Source organism: Phyllobates terribilis, unplaced genomic scaffold, assembly GCF_046119375.1.
Source record: "Phyllobates terribilis strain yellow unplaced genomic scaffold, ASM4611937v1 Scaffold_12__6_contigs__length_324123572, whole genome shotgun sequence".
NCBI classification, from domain to species: Eukaryota; Metazoa; Chordata; class Amphibia; order Anura; family Dendrobatidae; genus Phyllobates; species Phyllobates terribilis.
In genome coordinates this window covers 299,235,767-299,251,771 of record NW_027362772.1, presented here as the reverse complement: position 1 = coordinate 299,251,771, position 16,005 = coordinate 299,235,767, and the positions used below count along the sequence as shown (strand labels likewise).

At 44.6% G+C, this 16,005-nt stretch overlaps 1 protein-coding gene across 1 annotated transcript; it reads right to left on the bottom strand.

The window, feature by feature from the left end:
- Positions 1–356: 356 nt before the first annotated feature.
- On the bottom strand, positions 357–11,803 carry LOC141171817 (nicotinamide N-methyltransferase-like). The gene is made up of 2 exons (XM_073655449.1): positions 11,596–11,803; positions 357–789 (listed from the first exon to the last, which is right to left on the bottom strand). The coding sequence occupies exons 1-2, from the start codon at positions 11,709–11,711 to the stop codon at positions 357–359; spliced, it is 549 nt and encodes a 182-aa protein (XP_073511550.1). The 5' UTR covers positions 11,712–11,803.
- Positions 11,804–16,005: the final 4,202 nt, after the last annotated feature.

The following is a 16,005-nucleotide window of genomic DNA, read 5'->3' as shown; positions in this document are numbered from 1 at the left end:
TGAGGTATGCCTGTTTCTTAGGCATTCCTCACATGTAGAGTATTAAAGCTATCAATCAGTCGCAAATCATGAGCATGGAGTGACTCAAACATCACACCCGAACACACTGAAGATACTCGGTGAGCACCTGAGCATGCTCACTGAAAGGGTTAGCAGAACATGCTCGCTCATCTCTAATCATCTTAGCTCATTAGACCCACATTTGAGTCATAACTTGCAATTAAAAGAACCTGCATAGCTCTGAGCCACTCAAGAGACAAGTTGAGGATATTCATTTAACATGATTTTCTTTAAAATCTATAGGTAAATATGATCGATTATAGATGAAGCCCTGTTTAAAGCTTTAATTAGAAACTCTAGATATGGACATAGAGAAGACAAGTTTCTACTCGGGCTTTGTGAGCTACAATGAATATGACGTGCTTATAGTCACATAGGTCACTCACAACTGTTCTTTCCTTAACCTCACAGGGGTCAACAAGAAAACCTTCTCCAACTAGAGCTTTCTTGACAAAATCCTCATCATAACTGAGACCACGGAGGTTGTCTTTCCCAACTGTGTAATATGTTGTATCTAAAAGCCCAATTAATATAATGTATCCTCCAGGTTTCAGCAACATTGAGAGCTTCCTGAGATATCCAATGATAGTTGCTATAAGCCAGGCACTGATGATGCAATCTGCTGGAGGTAAGACCATCAGTTCGATTATATTTTCTTTCTTAAGATCACATTTCACAACATGTTGAGCTGCTGATCTCACTTTTTCTTCTTTCTCCTGAAAGTGTTCACTGAAAGAAATAGGAAAAATTATCTAAAAATTATCTCACAGTCCCTTTATGACCAAGCGATTTTCTTTTTTTTTGAATATTTGTTCTCTCCTTTTCCAACATTTAATTTTTTGCCTTGGACAATGTTGTATGAAAACATTTTTGTATTACAAGTTGTGTTTTTGAATGACACCAGTCATTTTATAGTATAATGTAGTGGAATACAGGAAAATAAAAATTCCTAGAGAGCATAAATGGTTAAACAGACACAATGCCGTCATTTTTTTCTGTTTCACTTTTATGACATTGATTGTGCAGTAAAAGTGACCTGGCAACATTCATCCTCAGATCAGTATGATTATGGCATTAACAAACTCATAAAGTTTCTTTTTATTTAAGTGTTGAAAAAAATTCTGAAATTTACAGAAAATTAAATGTGTTTGTGTCTAGTGTTGAGCCACCCCCGTAGTGTTCGAGTTCGGTTCGGTTCGTCGAACACCCGTGTGTTCGCCGAACTGTTCGTCGAACTGTTCGTCGAACACCTTCGAACACCGTTAAAACCAATGGCAGGCAAACAAAAACACATAGAAACACGTAGAAAACACCTTCAAAGGTGTCCAAAAGCTGACAAACTGCTCAGAAGACACAACTAACACATGGAAAAGTGACAAGTACATATAGTCATGCGAAAAGAAAAGAGGTGGAGGAGTAAAAGGAGGGGGAGACACAGATATAGGCATGTCATGCCCTTCTAAAATCCAAAAAGTGAGAAGCCGAGACGGCCAGTCCGCTCCTGCCCGTGCCACCTCCGTGTCGCCGGGTTTGTGCCAGAGCCGCGGTGAACCCTGACGGCCAGCCCCCCTCTCCCAATACTGGTGCCTGTCCGCTGGTGGGTCGAGAGAGCCCCCCTGTGGTGGAGGCAGCTCTAAGCTTTTTAATTTAAATTGTCCCTCTAATTTGAATGAATACACTTTAAATCCATTTACAAGGATCTATTGGAGGGCAAGTCTCATGCCAGCAGCCGCGTAATTCCAGCTCCAGTAGCGTCCACTAAAGCTGCTGCAGTTAAAAAGCTTTTATAAGGATCGAGCTCGGCTGTCCACCGCAAGGCATCCTAGTGCCAGTCCCAGCCCCTATGCCTTGGGGTGCCTCCTGATGCTCTTCACTAAGTATCCCGTGGTCCCGAAGCATTTCCTTTGAAAAAATTAAGTGTCCAAACTACAGGTGGTGTAGCTTGCTTAACAGCCGGGATAATCCGCTGACTAGCAGACACTGCTACTAGGCACAAAGTATTTCCTGGGCTAGATGCAGTTAAAAATTTGTAAGTAGATACTCTCGTTGGATGCTGAGAAAGCATTCCATAGAGTCTCCTGGCACGCCATATATGATTCTCTTAAAAAGCTTGGGGTAGGGGTCTAGGGGACCCTTTTATAGCCAAAATCACGGCCCTGTATCACAATACGTCACCTAGGCTGAAGATAAATGGAACTGTAGCACCGAGGGCTCGGTTGCTACAGACGTATTGCACCTCACCCAGAGGTGTGATATCTCACTCTCAGATAAGGATGGAGTGTGGATCAGGACCCGACACCTGCATGCATTACACCACATTGCCGTGGGGCAGGGCGACCAATATGCCCCTGAGATGGGCACGACAGTCCCTGTCCCTGGCTGGAGTGGGGGGAGGGAACACTGAGGAAGGGGAACCCTGCAGTGCAGGAGCAGGGAGGAAGCAGTTCCTGGGTGCATTGAGAAGGGAGTATAAAAGGTGGGCACCATCTTAGTTCAGTGCAGAGAAGTCTGAGCAGAAGTGGCAGGGAGCAGGGGCTCTGCATGAGCTCTGCTCCGGAGGCGGGCCTAGTAACAGAGGCCCAGGCCTGCAAGAGGGAGAAGGAAGGAAGAGGAGCGGAGAAGGCTCCAGGAACGAGGAATGAAGGGATCCCAGGGGTGCGGACGGGCGAGTCGCCACCGCACGCCCGAATCCACCTGCGTGGAGGGGTCAGGCCAAAGGGGGAGACCGGTCCACGAACTAGTGGAGGCAGGAAACAACCCTCAGCTAGAAACCGGAGGCTCTGACATTTTATGTGGCGCAGCCCCTTGCTCCACCCGCTAGGAAGGCACCACATAGGGTCAGGGAAACTGGCGCCAAGTTTACCAAGAGGAGGCCCGAGGCAGCCGGACAGAAGTGTTGGTAAGAAAGGCCAGACAAAGGACACACAAAGGGGGTCCTGTGAAGCGCTCCAAAGTTATCTGGGAGTTGTCTGAGCCCCTCACCTGGTGAGCACAGTACGACGTGGGCAGCCGTTACCTGCAGACGTGGTCTGGATAATAAGAACTGTGAGTAAAGGCCCTGAACTGCATCACTGACTCCGTGTCGTTACTGCTGCTGCCCTGCACCATCACCCCCATCCTCCGCATACACTGCCCTGAGGCTATACTTCTCCCGTGGGGAGTTATGCTACGCTCTGCTGCACCCACAACACCAGCCTTAGCGGTCTGCCCTGTAGCGGCGGTTCACTCTGACCGCAATCCACGGGTGGCGTAGTCGGACATTTAAACATCAAAACCACATAAATAGTTCCGCCACTGGTTTGACCGCCCTGAGCCACGGAACCGGATCGCAGCCACGAAGACTACAACCACCAGCATCCACCAAAAAGGGTCCGGCTCCGGGTGTCCCAAGGCCCAGGGGGTGCGTCAGAACATTTTCATCACCTTTCACAATCACCAATGGGACAAGGCAGGGATGTCCTCTGTCCCCTCTCTTATACATCCTAGTGACGGAGCACCTGCTCTCATCAATTCGCCATAACCCCAATATTAGGTGGATTGAGGTGGGAGGCACCGAGTACAAGTGCTCTCTATTTGCTGATGATGTCCTAGTATATATCACTCAATCACATATATCCATCCCTGCTGTTATGGCTGAAATAGATCACTTTGTTACATGGTAAAATTTTAAAATCAATGCAGCGAAGTCTGAGGCCCTCGATGTCTCCCTCCCTAAATCCATATAGGATTCCATCCAGTCCAACTTTCCCTTTGCCTGGCCCTCACAGGGTATCAAATACTTAGGAATTCCTATTCATAGAGACCTCTCCCATCTATGTTATCTTAATTTTGGGCCCTTTATTGAACAATTCCATACAGACCACGGTTGGCAAGTTGGAACTGTGAGATTCACTACGTGCACCACTGGTATTTTGTGGAAAAGCACATGTAAGATTCTGCAACAGTCTCTGCTGATACTCCTGCATGCGTGCATCCCTTTCTATGGCAGGAATAATTTCTGCAAATTTACTTTTGTACCGGGGATCTAACAGTGTGGCAACCCAGTAGTCAGGATTATTTCTAATTCTCACAATTCGAGGGTCATGTTGCAGGTAGTGCAGCAAGAAGGCACTCATGTGTGTTGCGCATCCAGGAGCACCAAGTCCCTGTTGTGTTGGTGGCGAGGTAACAATCATGCTTCCTTCCTCTGTCCTCTCCCCCCAACCTCGCACAACAGAAATGTGATCAAGGTCTCCCTCATCTGATGAGTCTTCCATCAGTTCGTCCTCCACTTCTTCCTGGGCTCCTGCACCTTCCTCACTAGTTTGGCTGCTACCATGCGCCCTGGTAAAATCATCTCCCCCACCCTCACATGCCTGCCGCCCTGGTGCTGCCGACCGTCTGGACCTTGCAGATGTTAGCCCTTCCGCATACAACTCCTCCTCCTCTACTTCCTCCACCTCCTCTTGTGCCACCACCTGACTCCGAATTCTGTTTAACATGTGCTCCAGCATGTAAATCACCGGAATAGTCATGCTGATAATGGCATCGTCAGCACTAAACATCTTCGTCGCCATTTCAAAACTGTGCAGAAGGGTGCATAGGTCCCTGATCTGAGACCACTCCTCCAGCGTGATTTGCCCCACCTCTGAATCTCGTTGGCCCAGGCTATACGTCAGAACGTATTGCACCAGGGCTTGTCGGTGCTGCCACAGTTGCTGCAACATGTGCAGAGTTGAATTCCACCGGGTAGGCACATCGCATTTTAGCCGGTGAAGTGGCAGGCCCAACGACTTCTGTAGAGATGTAAGTCGCTGAGCTGCGGGATGCGAACGGCGGAAGTGAGCACACAGCGACCGTGCCCTCTGCAGAAGGCCATCTAGTCTGGGATAGTGGGCTAAAAATTGCTGGACAACCAGGTTCAACACGTGAGCCATACAAGGCACGTGTGTGACATTGCCCCGGCGAAGGGCCGCACCCAGGTTTGCAGCATTGTCGCACACGGCCTTCCCTGGTTTCAGGTCCAGTGGAGACAACCATTCATGAAATTGGTTCTCCAGAGCTGACCACAACTCCTCAGCTGTGTGACTCACATTTCCCAGACATTTCAATGTAAAAACCGCCTGATGACGTTGAGCCCTACTGCCAGCATAGTAAGGAGGTGTGCAGGATCCCTTCTGCGCAGTTAGAAAGCTTGTGGCATGACCAGACAGGCTTTGGGTGCAGGTGGAAGACCGAGAGGAGGTTGAGGAGGCAGAAGCAGTGGAGGAAAAATGACATAAAGAGGATTGACGCACAACTCGTGGGGACGGCAAGACTTGGACAGCAGCCCCTTGTCCTGCTGTCACCATAGTTACCCAGTGCCCAGTCAGCGACATGTAACGCCCCTGTCCATGCCTACTCGTCCAAGTGTCTGTGGTGAAATGCACCCTGTCACACACAGAGTTTCTCAAAGAAGCGGTGATGTTGTGTGCGACATGCTGGTGGAGCGCAGGCACACCTTTCTTTGAGAAGTAGTGCCGACTGGGCATCTGGTACTGGGGCACAGCGACGGACATAAGGTCTCGAAAATCCTCTGTGTCCACCAGGCGGAAAGGCAGCATTTCTGTAGCCAAGAGCTTGCAGATGGTGAAATTCAACCTCTTAGCTTTCTCATGGCTAGGAGGAAATGGTCTTTTACTTGTCCACATCTGAGGGACCGAGGGCTGGCAATTGTGCTTAGACGGGGTTGATAAGGGTGTCCCCGGCAAACTGCCGGTCTGTGAGGAAGATGCAGGCGGACATGTTAGGTTGCCTTGATCCAAAGGTGGTGCTATCGATGTCGGACAGCGCTCAAGACCAGCTGGTGTTACCACCTCCAAAGAAAATGATGACCTGCCAATCACGCTGGCTGTTGCGGGTAAAGAGGTGGCAGGTCTGCGCCCCAAAACAGGTGTGACTGCTGTCCCCCCAGTCACAGAGGATGAAGAGGCCGCGGATGCACAAGATATGGCAGACGGTGGTTGGCCCGGCCGGCTAGACCGCATTGTAGCACACTGAGCTTCCCACTGCAACTTATGCTTCATGTCCATGTGCCGGTTCATGCATGAAGTACTCAAACTATGTATTTTTTGGCCTCTACTTAGCTTTTGCTGACAAATGTTACAGATAACACGAGTTGGGTCATCTTTATCGATCTGAAAAAATGCCCAGGCTATGCAAGGCTTAGCACCCATGCGACCTGAAGAGCCACCACGACTTGTGGTGAGAGGCAGAGTTGTGTTTGAGGATGCAGTTGTTGACGTGCTTCCAGTACTACGTCTCTGTCCAGGAAGGCGCAACCTGACCTCGTCGTCACTAGCATCTTCCTCCACCTCCTCTGCTGACCTCATCTCTTGGCTGACTGTGGGTTGACAGTAAGTGGGATCTCCGACCTCATCATCATCACCCTGTGCGTTATCACACCCGTCGTCCTCAGAGCCAACCTGTTCCTGCCCTGACAAAAAACTAAAGTTGTCGCTCCAATCAGGTATTTGAGTCTTATCATCGTCTTCCTCATTGTCTCCACCAACAGGAGTTACAGTTTGGGAATGAGGGTCTACATTATGGTCAGAACCTTCTGCGTCTGGTCCTGGATCCGACTCATAAAGATTCTGGGCATCAGTGCAGATCATTTCCTCGTCTGGATTCACAGAAGCGCTGGAGTCGACCTCTGATTCCCAGGCTATAGTATGAGTAAACAGCTCTGCAGACTCAACCATCTGTTCTACCTCATACTCAGACGGGCAGCTGGAGATTTGGGAGCTGTGAGGAAGCAAGTGCGATTTGGGTGACACCTTTGAGGACTGGAGTATTTGTGATGTTGAAGTTGATGTGGAGGAGAGCCCACTTAAAGGAGCACTTGATATCCGTTGAAGCACCTGCTGTTTTTGTGCCTCATCTGGAATTTGTAGCGATTGGCGTGGCCGTAAGAAAGGGATCTTATCACATTGTCCGCTAAAAGAAGTAGACATTTTAGTTTGGCTGGAAGATGGTCTTTCTTCTGCACCTACCCCACGGACACAACCTTTTTTCCCCTTCCCAACACGCCTATTCCCCTTTCCACCAGCAGCAGGCCTTTTTCCACTCATTTTGGTGGTTAACTAATTCACAACTCTGGAGTTGTTTGCACAAAAAAACAATGGATGGTAACCGAGCAGAGCTGAGTGGCCAAACTGTGGTATTAGGCCAAAACTATTGGCTGGGTTAGATGCAGAAAAAAATTATTTTTAATTTGCAACCTGATGGAGGTCAGTATAGATGGACTAATAGACCAAGTCCCACACACCGCTAGAAGCCCAAATATTTTTTCAGAGCTAGATGCAGAAAATTTTTTTATTCAATTTGCAACCTGATGGAGGTCAGTATAGATGGACTAATAGACCAAGTCCCACACACTGCTAGAAGCCCAAATATTTTTTCAGAGCTAGATGCAGAAAAAAATTATTTTTAATTTGCAACCTGATGGAGGTCAGTATAGATGGACTAATAGACCAAGTCCCACACACTGCTAGAAGCCCAAATATTTTTTCAGAGCTAGATGCAGAAAAAAATTATTTTTAATTTGCAACCTGATGGAGGTCAGTATAGATGGACTAATAGACCAAGTCCCACACACCGCTAGAAGCCCAAATATTTTTTCAGAGCTAGATGCAGAAAAAAATTATATTCAATTTGCAACCTGCTGGACGTCAGTATAGAAGGACTAATAGAACAAGTCCCACACACTGCTAGAAGCCCAAATATTTTTTCAGAGCTAAATGAAGAAAAAAATTATTTTTAATTTGCAACCTGATGGAGGTCAGTATAGATGGACTAATAGACCAAGTCCCACACACTGCTAGAAGCCCAAATATTTTTTCAGAGCTAGATGCAGAAAAAAATTATTTTTAATTTGCAACCTGATGGAGGTCAGTATAGATGGACTAATAGACCAAGTCCCACACACCGCTAGAAGCCCAAATATTTTTTCAGAGCTAGATGCAGAAATTTTTTTTATTCAATTTGCAACCTGATGGAGGTCAGTATAGATGGACTAATAGACCAAGTCCCACACACTGCTAGAAGCCCAAATATTTTTTCAGAGCTAGATGCAGAAAAAAATTATTTTTAATTTGCAACCTGATGGAGGTCAGTATAGATGGACTAATAGACCAAGTCCCACACACTGCTAGAAGCCCAAATATTTTTTCAGAGCTAGATGCAGAAAAAAATTATTTTTAATTTGCAACCTGATGGAGGTCAGTATAGATGGACTAATAGAACAAGTCCCACACGCTGCTAGAAGCCCAAATATTTTTTCAGAGATAAATGAAGAAAAAAATTATTTTTAATTTGCAACCTGATGGAGGTCAGTATAGATGGACTAATAGACCAAGTCCCACACACTGCTAGAAGCCCAAATATTTTTTCAGAGCTAGATGCAGAAAAAAATTATTTTTAATTTGCAACCTGATGGAGGTCAGTATAGATGGACTAATAGACCAAGTCCCACACACCGCTAGAAGCCCAAATATTTTTTCAGAGCTAGATGCAGAAAAAAATTATATTCAATTTGCAACCTGCTGGAGGTCAGTATAGAAGGACTAATAGAACAAGTCCCACACACTGCTAGAAGCCCAAATATTTTTTCAGAGCTAAATGAAGAAAAAAATTATTTTTAATTTGCAACCTGATGGAGGTCAGTATAGATGGACTAATAGACCAAGTCCCACACACTGCTAGAAGCCCAAATATTTTTTCAGAGCTAGATGCAGAAAAAAATTATATTCAGTTTGCAACCTGATGGAGGTCAGTATAGATGGACTAATAGAATGATGCTATGCCCAAAAGATTTTACTTCACTAGGTGCAGTAAAAAAATTGGTATTCTATACACAGGTGGTATATCTTGCAACACAGATAGGCTACTCCACTGACTAACACACTCTGCAATAGGCCAAAAAGGATTAGCTTTGCTAGATTCAGCCAAATGCTGTGAAAAAAACTTGCACAGCACTGGCACAGACCTGCCTGGCAAAAACTGATAGGAACTGATGTAACCTAGTCCTGAAAAGGACTCCAATTACAATTAGTCTTTACTCCCACAATCTATCTATTTAAGAGCACAGACCTGCCTGATAAAAGTCGTAGGAAATGCTGTAACCTAGTCCTTAAAAGGACTGCAATCACAACTATTCCCTACTCCCAAGCTATCTGTAGATTTGTGCGAAAATTGGCTTGAAATTAACAAGGTATAGCGCACACAGCAACAGCGGTGCCGTCTAACACGCAGCTGCAGCAGTGAGAAAATGGTGGCGACGGGGAAAATGGCTTGGTCTTATAGGGCAAGGACATGTGACATACACTGTCAATCACACATGCCCTTGCTTGTGTGAAAAAAAGCACTTCGCTCCGTGTGTGCGCTGCTGATAGGCTGACAGATTGCACCTCCCCACTGCAAATGCGGGAAAGAGAAAAAAAAATGGAGATCTTCATTGTTCCTGCAGAGATCCATCCCCTGCCCCTCCCCCCACCCCGCTGTACACTCAAACTGCGTATTAACATTAATTTTCATCATTACTGAGAAAAAATCCAGTTATGATTTTGGTGCACGAACAGTTATCGAACATAACCTCGAACAGCCGAATTTTTCTCAAATTGTTCGTGTTCGCCGACCGGCTCGAACACCGCCCAAAACAGCTCGAATTTGAGATTGGCGAACAGTTCGAGTAGAACAACGCTCATCTCTATTTGTGTCATCATTTTCTAAGACTCGGAAAGTGAATGAAGACTTGCTGTTTTTCATGTCAAGCTGACGCTTTTATTGGTACAATTTTGGGGTAGTTACAATGTTTTGATTACCTTTAATAATTCTTTTTTTCTAAGCTTAGTTTCCAGAGTGGGTTAAATAGTTTTTAAACACATATTTTTTAACTTTATGAATAATTATACATTTCATAAAATGCACTTTTACGCATGGGCTATGCTAAATATATTTCTGTTTTGTTTAGATTTTTTTTAAATTACAAAAGGTGTGATTCAAACTTTTTTTACACTTTTAAAAAATATTTTTCTTTATTTTTTTCCTAACTATCACTGACAAAAATATAGCCATTTTGGATTTTCATTTTTTTTGTCTTTTTGCAGCTTTTATCAATAAATAATGTTATATTTTTTATATAGGACTTTTATTACCACAGTGACAGATAGTCTGTTTCTTTAGATTTTTTTATGTTTAAAGAGGAAAAGGTGAAAAGTTCTTTACATTTTTTATGTTCTTTTGTATTTTTTTTTTTACATTTGACCCATGATCTCATCACAGGAGGTCGATGGATCAGTTGAGCCCTCTAGACCATTACTTTAAATACCACTGTCAGAGCTTTCAAAGCTTAACAGCAAGAATCAGAACTTAGTGTAACTCTGATTGCTGCTGTTAGAGGCGGATAGCAGATGTATAACAGCCATCATCCTCCATGTGTGTGGAGGACTCAGTTCTTGAGCCTGCTCCATAAACAGGCAGCAGGATTTCTGTTGCCTTCTACAGTTTGACCACTAGTGGCTGCTATTGTTCACGTTGATAATTGTGCTGCAGTTTCACTCCTTACCACTGGAGGCTGCTGTTGTGTTCTGCAATTGCCCTTTACCAAGATGGCGGGTTCTGAATCTATGGACTCCATCTTATTTCCTGTTTGGGCCTACTTAAAGCCACATGGACCTTTCACTCATTGCTTGAGTATTGTTTCTAGCTATTAGCCTAGTTTCAGTCTCCAGCGAATGAACATTCTTACCCAGACTGTTCTTAATTCATATATGGACTGTTTCTTACAGCTCCTTACTAACTTCAAGAACTTCTCCTACTGCTTGCTGTTCCTGCTTGTGCTTCTTTGGCCACTGGTTTCCAGCAGTGCTATGCCAGTATCGTAACAGCTTCATATGCTTAGAGCCTGGGTGAACTGTTTTTTTCTGTTTTTGGACAGCATACTTATACTGTCATCTGATGATCACTTTCAGCATTTGCACTGGGAAAACTCCTATAGGGCTCTGTGCCTAATGTAGCCATAGAGCCCTATTTACCTGACAGAGGACAAAAGAGTATCCAGGGATACCTTTTTTTCATTATATGAGAAAGCAAAGCAAGCTTCACTTTGATATACATTGGGCCACCTAAAAAAAATACACTGTGCTTTAGCCATTCTTCTGCATTGTGGTCAATGGCCAACATGTCACTGTTGGCCAGTTGTATTTGTCAAAGGTGTATGTTGGAGGTATACATTGAGGAATACACTAACTTTATACTTCCAATACATAAACCAAATGCAATGAAAACAGAGCCCTACTTTGCCCACCAACATTACCAATTATTAAATCACTGCACCCATTTTTTCTGACTTCTGAAAATTGATTTTGATTAGATTGATATTACACAAATATACAATTTATGTAGGGAAAAGGTATTGTCTAAGCATTTCATAGATCTGGATTTGCTTCATATTCCTTGCACAATACCAACAATGACAATGACAGTGGGTTCCCACCAATATTTGGACAAATATTTTACCTTTTTCCTTCTGTGTCTACATGAAGTTTTGCAGCATGACCCCAATCAAATGCTCCTGTACGTGAATCCACCCATCTTTTCAGCTCCATGATGCATCTGTCTCTGACCTTGAGCATTATGATGAGTTTGAAATAATCACAGACTGCATATAAATGATGAACCAATGAACCGATACTGAAATCAATCAAGATATCGCCTTTAATATGACCTGCAGAAAAAAAAATTAAACAAATATTTACAGCTGAAAGTTTTTAAAATGTGATTCATGATCTCCTAAATACTGTATAGACGTCTTCTACTTTAAATTAAATTCCTCATCACTGAATGGAAAAATGTTAACTTAGTGATGAGCTAGTATGTTTTGTTAACCCTTTCGCCGAGTATGCTCGGGCGAGCACCGAGTATTTACGGCTGCTCGATGTTATGTTTGAATCACTCCGGTGTGCATGATTTGCGATTGTTTGATAGCTTTAATACATGTGAGGAATGTGTAAGAAATAGACATTCCTCATATGTTTTAAAACTGTCAAACAGTCGCAAATCATGCACACAGGAGTGATTCAAACATAACACTGAGTAGCTGTAACTACTCGGTGCGCGTCCGAGCAGACTCGGCAAAAGGGTTAACAGAACATACTTGCTCATCACCATTTAAACTTAATTTTATTCAGTCGGGGTCTTCTGTTTAAAGCCCTGAAAAGCAAGAAACAGGCATCCCCCTGACAAAGCCACAGGCTTCATGTAGGGAGTAGTGATGAGCGAGCACTAAAATGCTCGGGTACTCGTTGTTCGAGTTGAGCAAATTGGAATGCTCGAGGGCTCGGACCGAGCAACAAGCCCAATGTAAGTCTATGGGAAACTCGAGCATTTTTTCGGCGCTACCCCCGGCGGTCTGCAGAGGGCCTACAAATTGCCCAAATCGATGGGAACAGTGCTCAAATGACATGGGAACAGCATGGGGAAGACCCATGGAAGCATTTCTGACTCCCAGGTCAATGCTGTCAACAATGTTGTCAGAGGTATTATACCACTTTTACGAACTCACAATAAAAAATACAACAACGAAAACAAAATGGATTTTCCTGGGAAATATATTAAGGAACATCCTTTCCAGGGTAATGACTTGTATATAAGGCAAAATAAATATACAAAAACAAAAATGCTCCTCCACACCTTGGGCTATGTTCAGATGTAGCATCTTTGATGCGTTTTTGCACTTTTGCATTGCTTTCAACCGTGACAAATGCATTCACCGGGAAATGTCATTTCAACATTTTACAAGTTACAACCTTATCTGGCCATGTGGTGTGTGACACATCATCAGACACATCCTGTTTCATTTATGAAGGAGGGACTCTGAATGTCACAAAGCCTATTTTTATAGGGCCATCAGGCAGCCCTTACTATTCTTAAAGGGCCAGCGGTCGGCCCTCGCTATTATTAGAGAGCCATCAGCCGGCTATGCTTTGTTATTTCCATTATTAATGAGTGGGTCTCCTATACTGTTATTGCGAATGCAGTGACTGCAAGGGCTGCCAAAAATTTTGTCGCAACTCAATACCCCTTTGAAGAGGCATAGAGTAGGGTCTCAGTAAAAAAAATGTTCCCATTGTAAAGGAGCAGGTCTCCTATAGTGGTAATGCCCATGCAGTGACTGCAAGGGCTGCCATAATTTGGGGGAAACCCCACTAACAATTTAAAGATACATAGAGCTGGGCCACAGTAACAACATGTTCCCATTAGAAAGGAGAGGGTCTGCTATGCAGTTATAGGGTATGCAGTGAGTGCAACGGCTGCGAAAATTTAGGAAAAACCCACTAACAATTTAAACACACATAGAGCAGGGACAAAGTAATGACATGTTCCCATTAGAAAGGAGAGGGTCTGCTATACAGTTATAGGGTATGCAGTGAGTCCAATGGCTGTCAAAATTTAGGAAAAACCCCACTAACAATTTAAACACACATAGAGCAGGGACAAAGTAATGACATGTTCGCATTCTGTTTGCCTATGCAGTGACTGCAATGGCTGTCAAAAATTTGGAGGCACTCCAATGCCCCTTGCAAGAGACGTAGAGGTCAGAGGGCTCCTAAAAACATTGTTCCCATAATTAGGAAGTGGGTCTCCCATACTGTTTGCCTATGCAGTGAAGTAACGGCTGCCAAAAATTTGGAGGAACTCCAATGCCCCTTGCAAGAGACGTAGAGGTCAGAGGGCCTCTTGAAAAAAATGCTCCCATTATTAGGAAGTGGGTCTCCCATACTGTTTGCCTGTGCAGTGAATGCAATGGCTGCCAAAAATTTGGAGGAACTCCAATGCCCCTTGCAAGAGACGTAGAGGTTGGAGGGCCTCCTGAAAAAATGTTACCATTATTAGGAAGTGTGTCTCCCATACTGTTTACATATGCTGTGAAGAAACAGCTACCAAAAATTTGAGGGAACTCCAATGCCACTTGCAAGAGATGTAAAGGTCAGAGGGCCTCCTGAAAACAATGTTCCCATTATTTGGAAGTGTGTCTCCCATTCTGTTTGCCTATGCAGTGAATGCAAATGCTGCCAAAAATTTGGAGGAACTCCAATGCCCCTTGCAAGAGACGTAGAAGTCGGAGGGCCTCCTGAAAACAATGTTCCCATTATTAGGAAGTGTGTCTTCCATACTGTTTGCCTATGCAGTGAATGCAACGGCTGCCAAAAATTTGGAGGAACTCCAATGCTCCTTGCAAGAGTTGTAGAGGCTGGAGGGCCACCTGAAACAAACATTCCCATTAATAGGAAGTAGGTCTCCCATACTGTTTGACTGTGCAGTGAATGCAACGGCTGCCAAAAATTTGGAGGAACTCCAATGCACCCTGCAAGACATGTAGAGGTCGGAGAGCCTCCTGAAAACAATGCTCCCATTATTAGGAAGTGTGTCTCCCATTCTGTTTGTCTATGCAGTAAAGCAAAGGCTGCAAAATTTTTGGAGGAACTCCAATGCCCTCTGCAAGAGACGTAGAGGTCAAAGGGTCTCCTGAAAACAATGTTCCCATTATTGGGAAGTGTGTCCCCCATACTGTTTGCCTATGCAGTGAATGCAACGGCTGCTAAAAATGTGGAGGAACTCCAATGCCCTTTGCAGGAAACGTAGAGGTCAGAGGGCCTCCTGAAAAAAATGTTCCCATTACTTGGAAGTGGGTCTCCCATACTGTTTGCATATTCAGTGAAGAAACAGCTACCAAAAATTTGGGGAAACTCCAATGCCACTTGCAAAATACGCAGACGTCAGAGGGCCTCCTGAAAACAATGTTCCCATTATTAGGAAGTGTGTCTCCCATTCTGTTTGCCTATGCAGTGAAGCAACGGCTGCCAAAAAATTGGAGGAAATCCAATGGTCCCTGAAAGACACGTAGAGGTCGGAGGGCCTCCTGAAAAAAACTTTCCCATTGTTAGGAAGTGAGTCTCCCATTCTGTTTGCCTGTGCGGTAAAGCAACGGCTGCCAAAAATTTGGTGGAACTCCAATTCCCCTTGCAAGAGATGTAGAGGTCAGAGGGCCTCCTGAAAACAATGCTCCCATTATCAGGAAGTGTGTCCCCCATACTGTTTGCCTATGCAGTGAAGCAACAGCTGCCAAAAATTTGGAGGAATTCCAATGCCCCTTGCAAGAGATGTAGAGGTCAGAGGGCCTCTTGAAAACAATGTTCTCATTATTGGGAAGTGTTTCTCCCTTACTGTTTGCATATGCAGTGAAGCAACAGCTGCCAAAAATTTGGAGGAATTCCAATGCCCCTTGCAAGAGATGTAGAGGTCAGAGGGCCTCCTGAAAACAATGTTCCCATTATTAGGAAGTGGGTCTACCATACTGTTTGCCTGTGCAGTGAATGCAACGGCTGCCAAAAATTTGGAGGAACTCCAATGCACCCTGCAAGACACGTAGAGGTCGGAGAGCCTCCTGAAAACAATGCTCCCATTATTAGGAAGTGTGTCTCCCATTCTGTTTGCCTATGCAGTAAAGCAAAGGCTGCAAAAATTTTGGAGGAACTCCAATGCCCTCTGCAAGAGAAGTAGAGGTCAGAGGGTCTCCTGAAAACAATGTTCCCATTATTGGGAAGTGTGTCTCCCATACTGTTTGCCTGTGCGGTAAAGCAACGGCTGCCAAAAATTTGGTGGAACTCCAATGCCCCTTGCAAGAGATGTAGAGGTCAGAGGGCCTCTTGAAAACAATGTTCTCATTATTGGGAAGTGTTTCTCCCTTACTGTTTGCATATGCAGTGAAGCAACAGCTGCCAAATATTTGGTGGAACTCCAATGCCCCTTGCAAGAGACGTAAAGGTCAGAGGGCCTCCTGAAAACAATGTTCCCATTATTAGGAAGTGGGTCTCCCATACTGTTTGCCTATGCAGTGAAGCAACGGCTGCCAAAAATTTGGAAGAA

Bases quoted from the DNA above. Each gene is read 5' to 3' on its own strand.
- LOC141171817 (XM_073655449.1), bottom strand. From the start codon at position 11,711: ATGCTCAAGGTCAGAGACAGATGCATCATGGAGCTGAAAAGATGGGTG. The intron at 790-11,595 runs GTAAAATATTTG...TATTTCTTTCAG, and splicing joins GTAGACACAGAAGGAAAAAG to TGAACACTTTCAGGAGAAAG.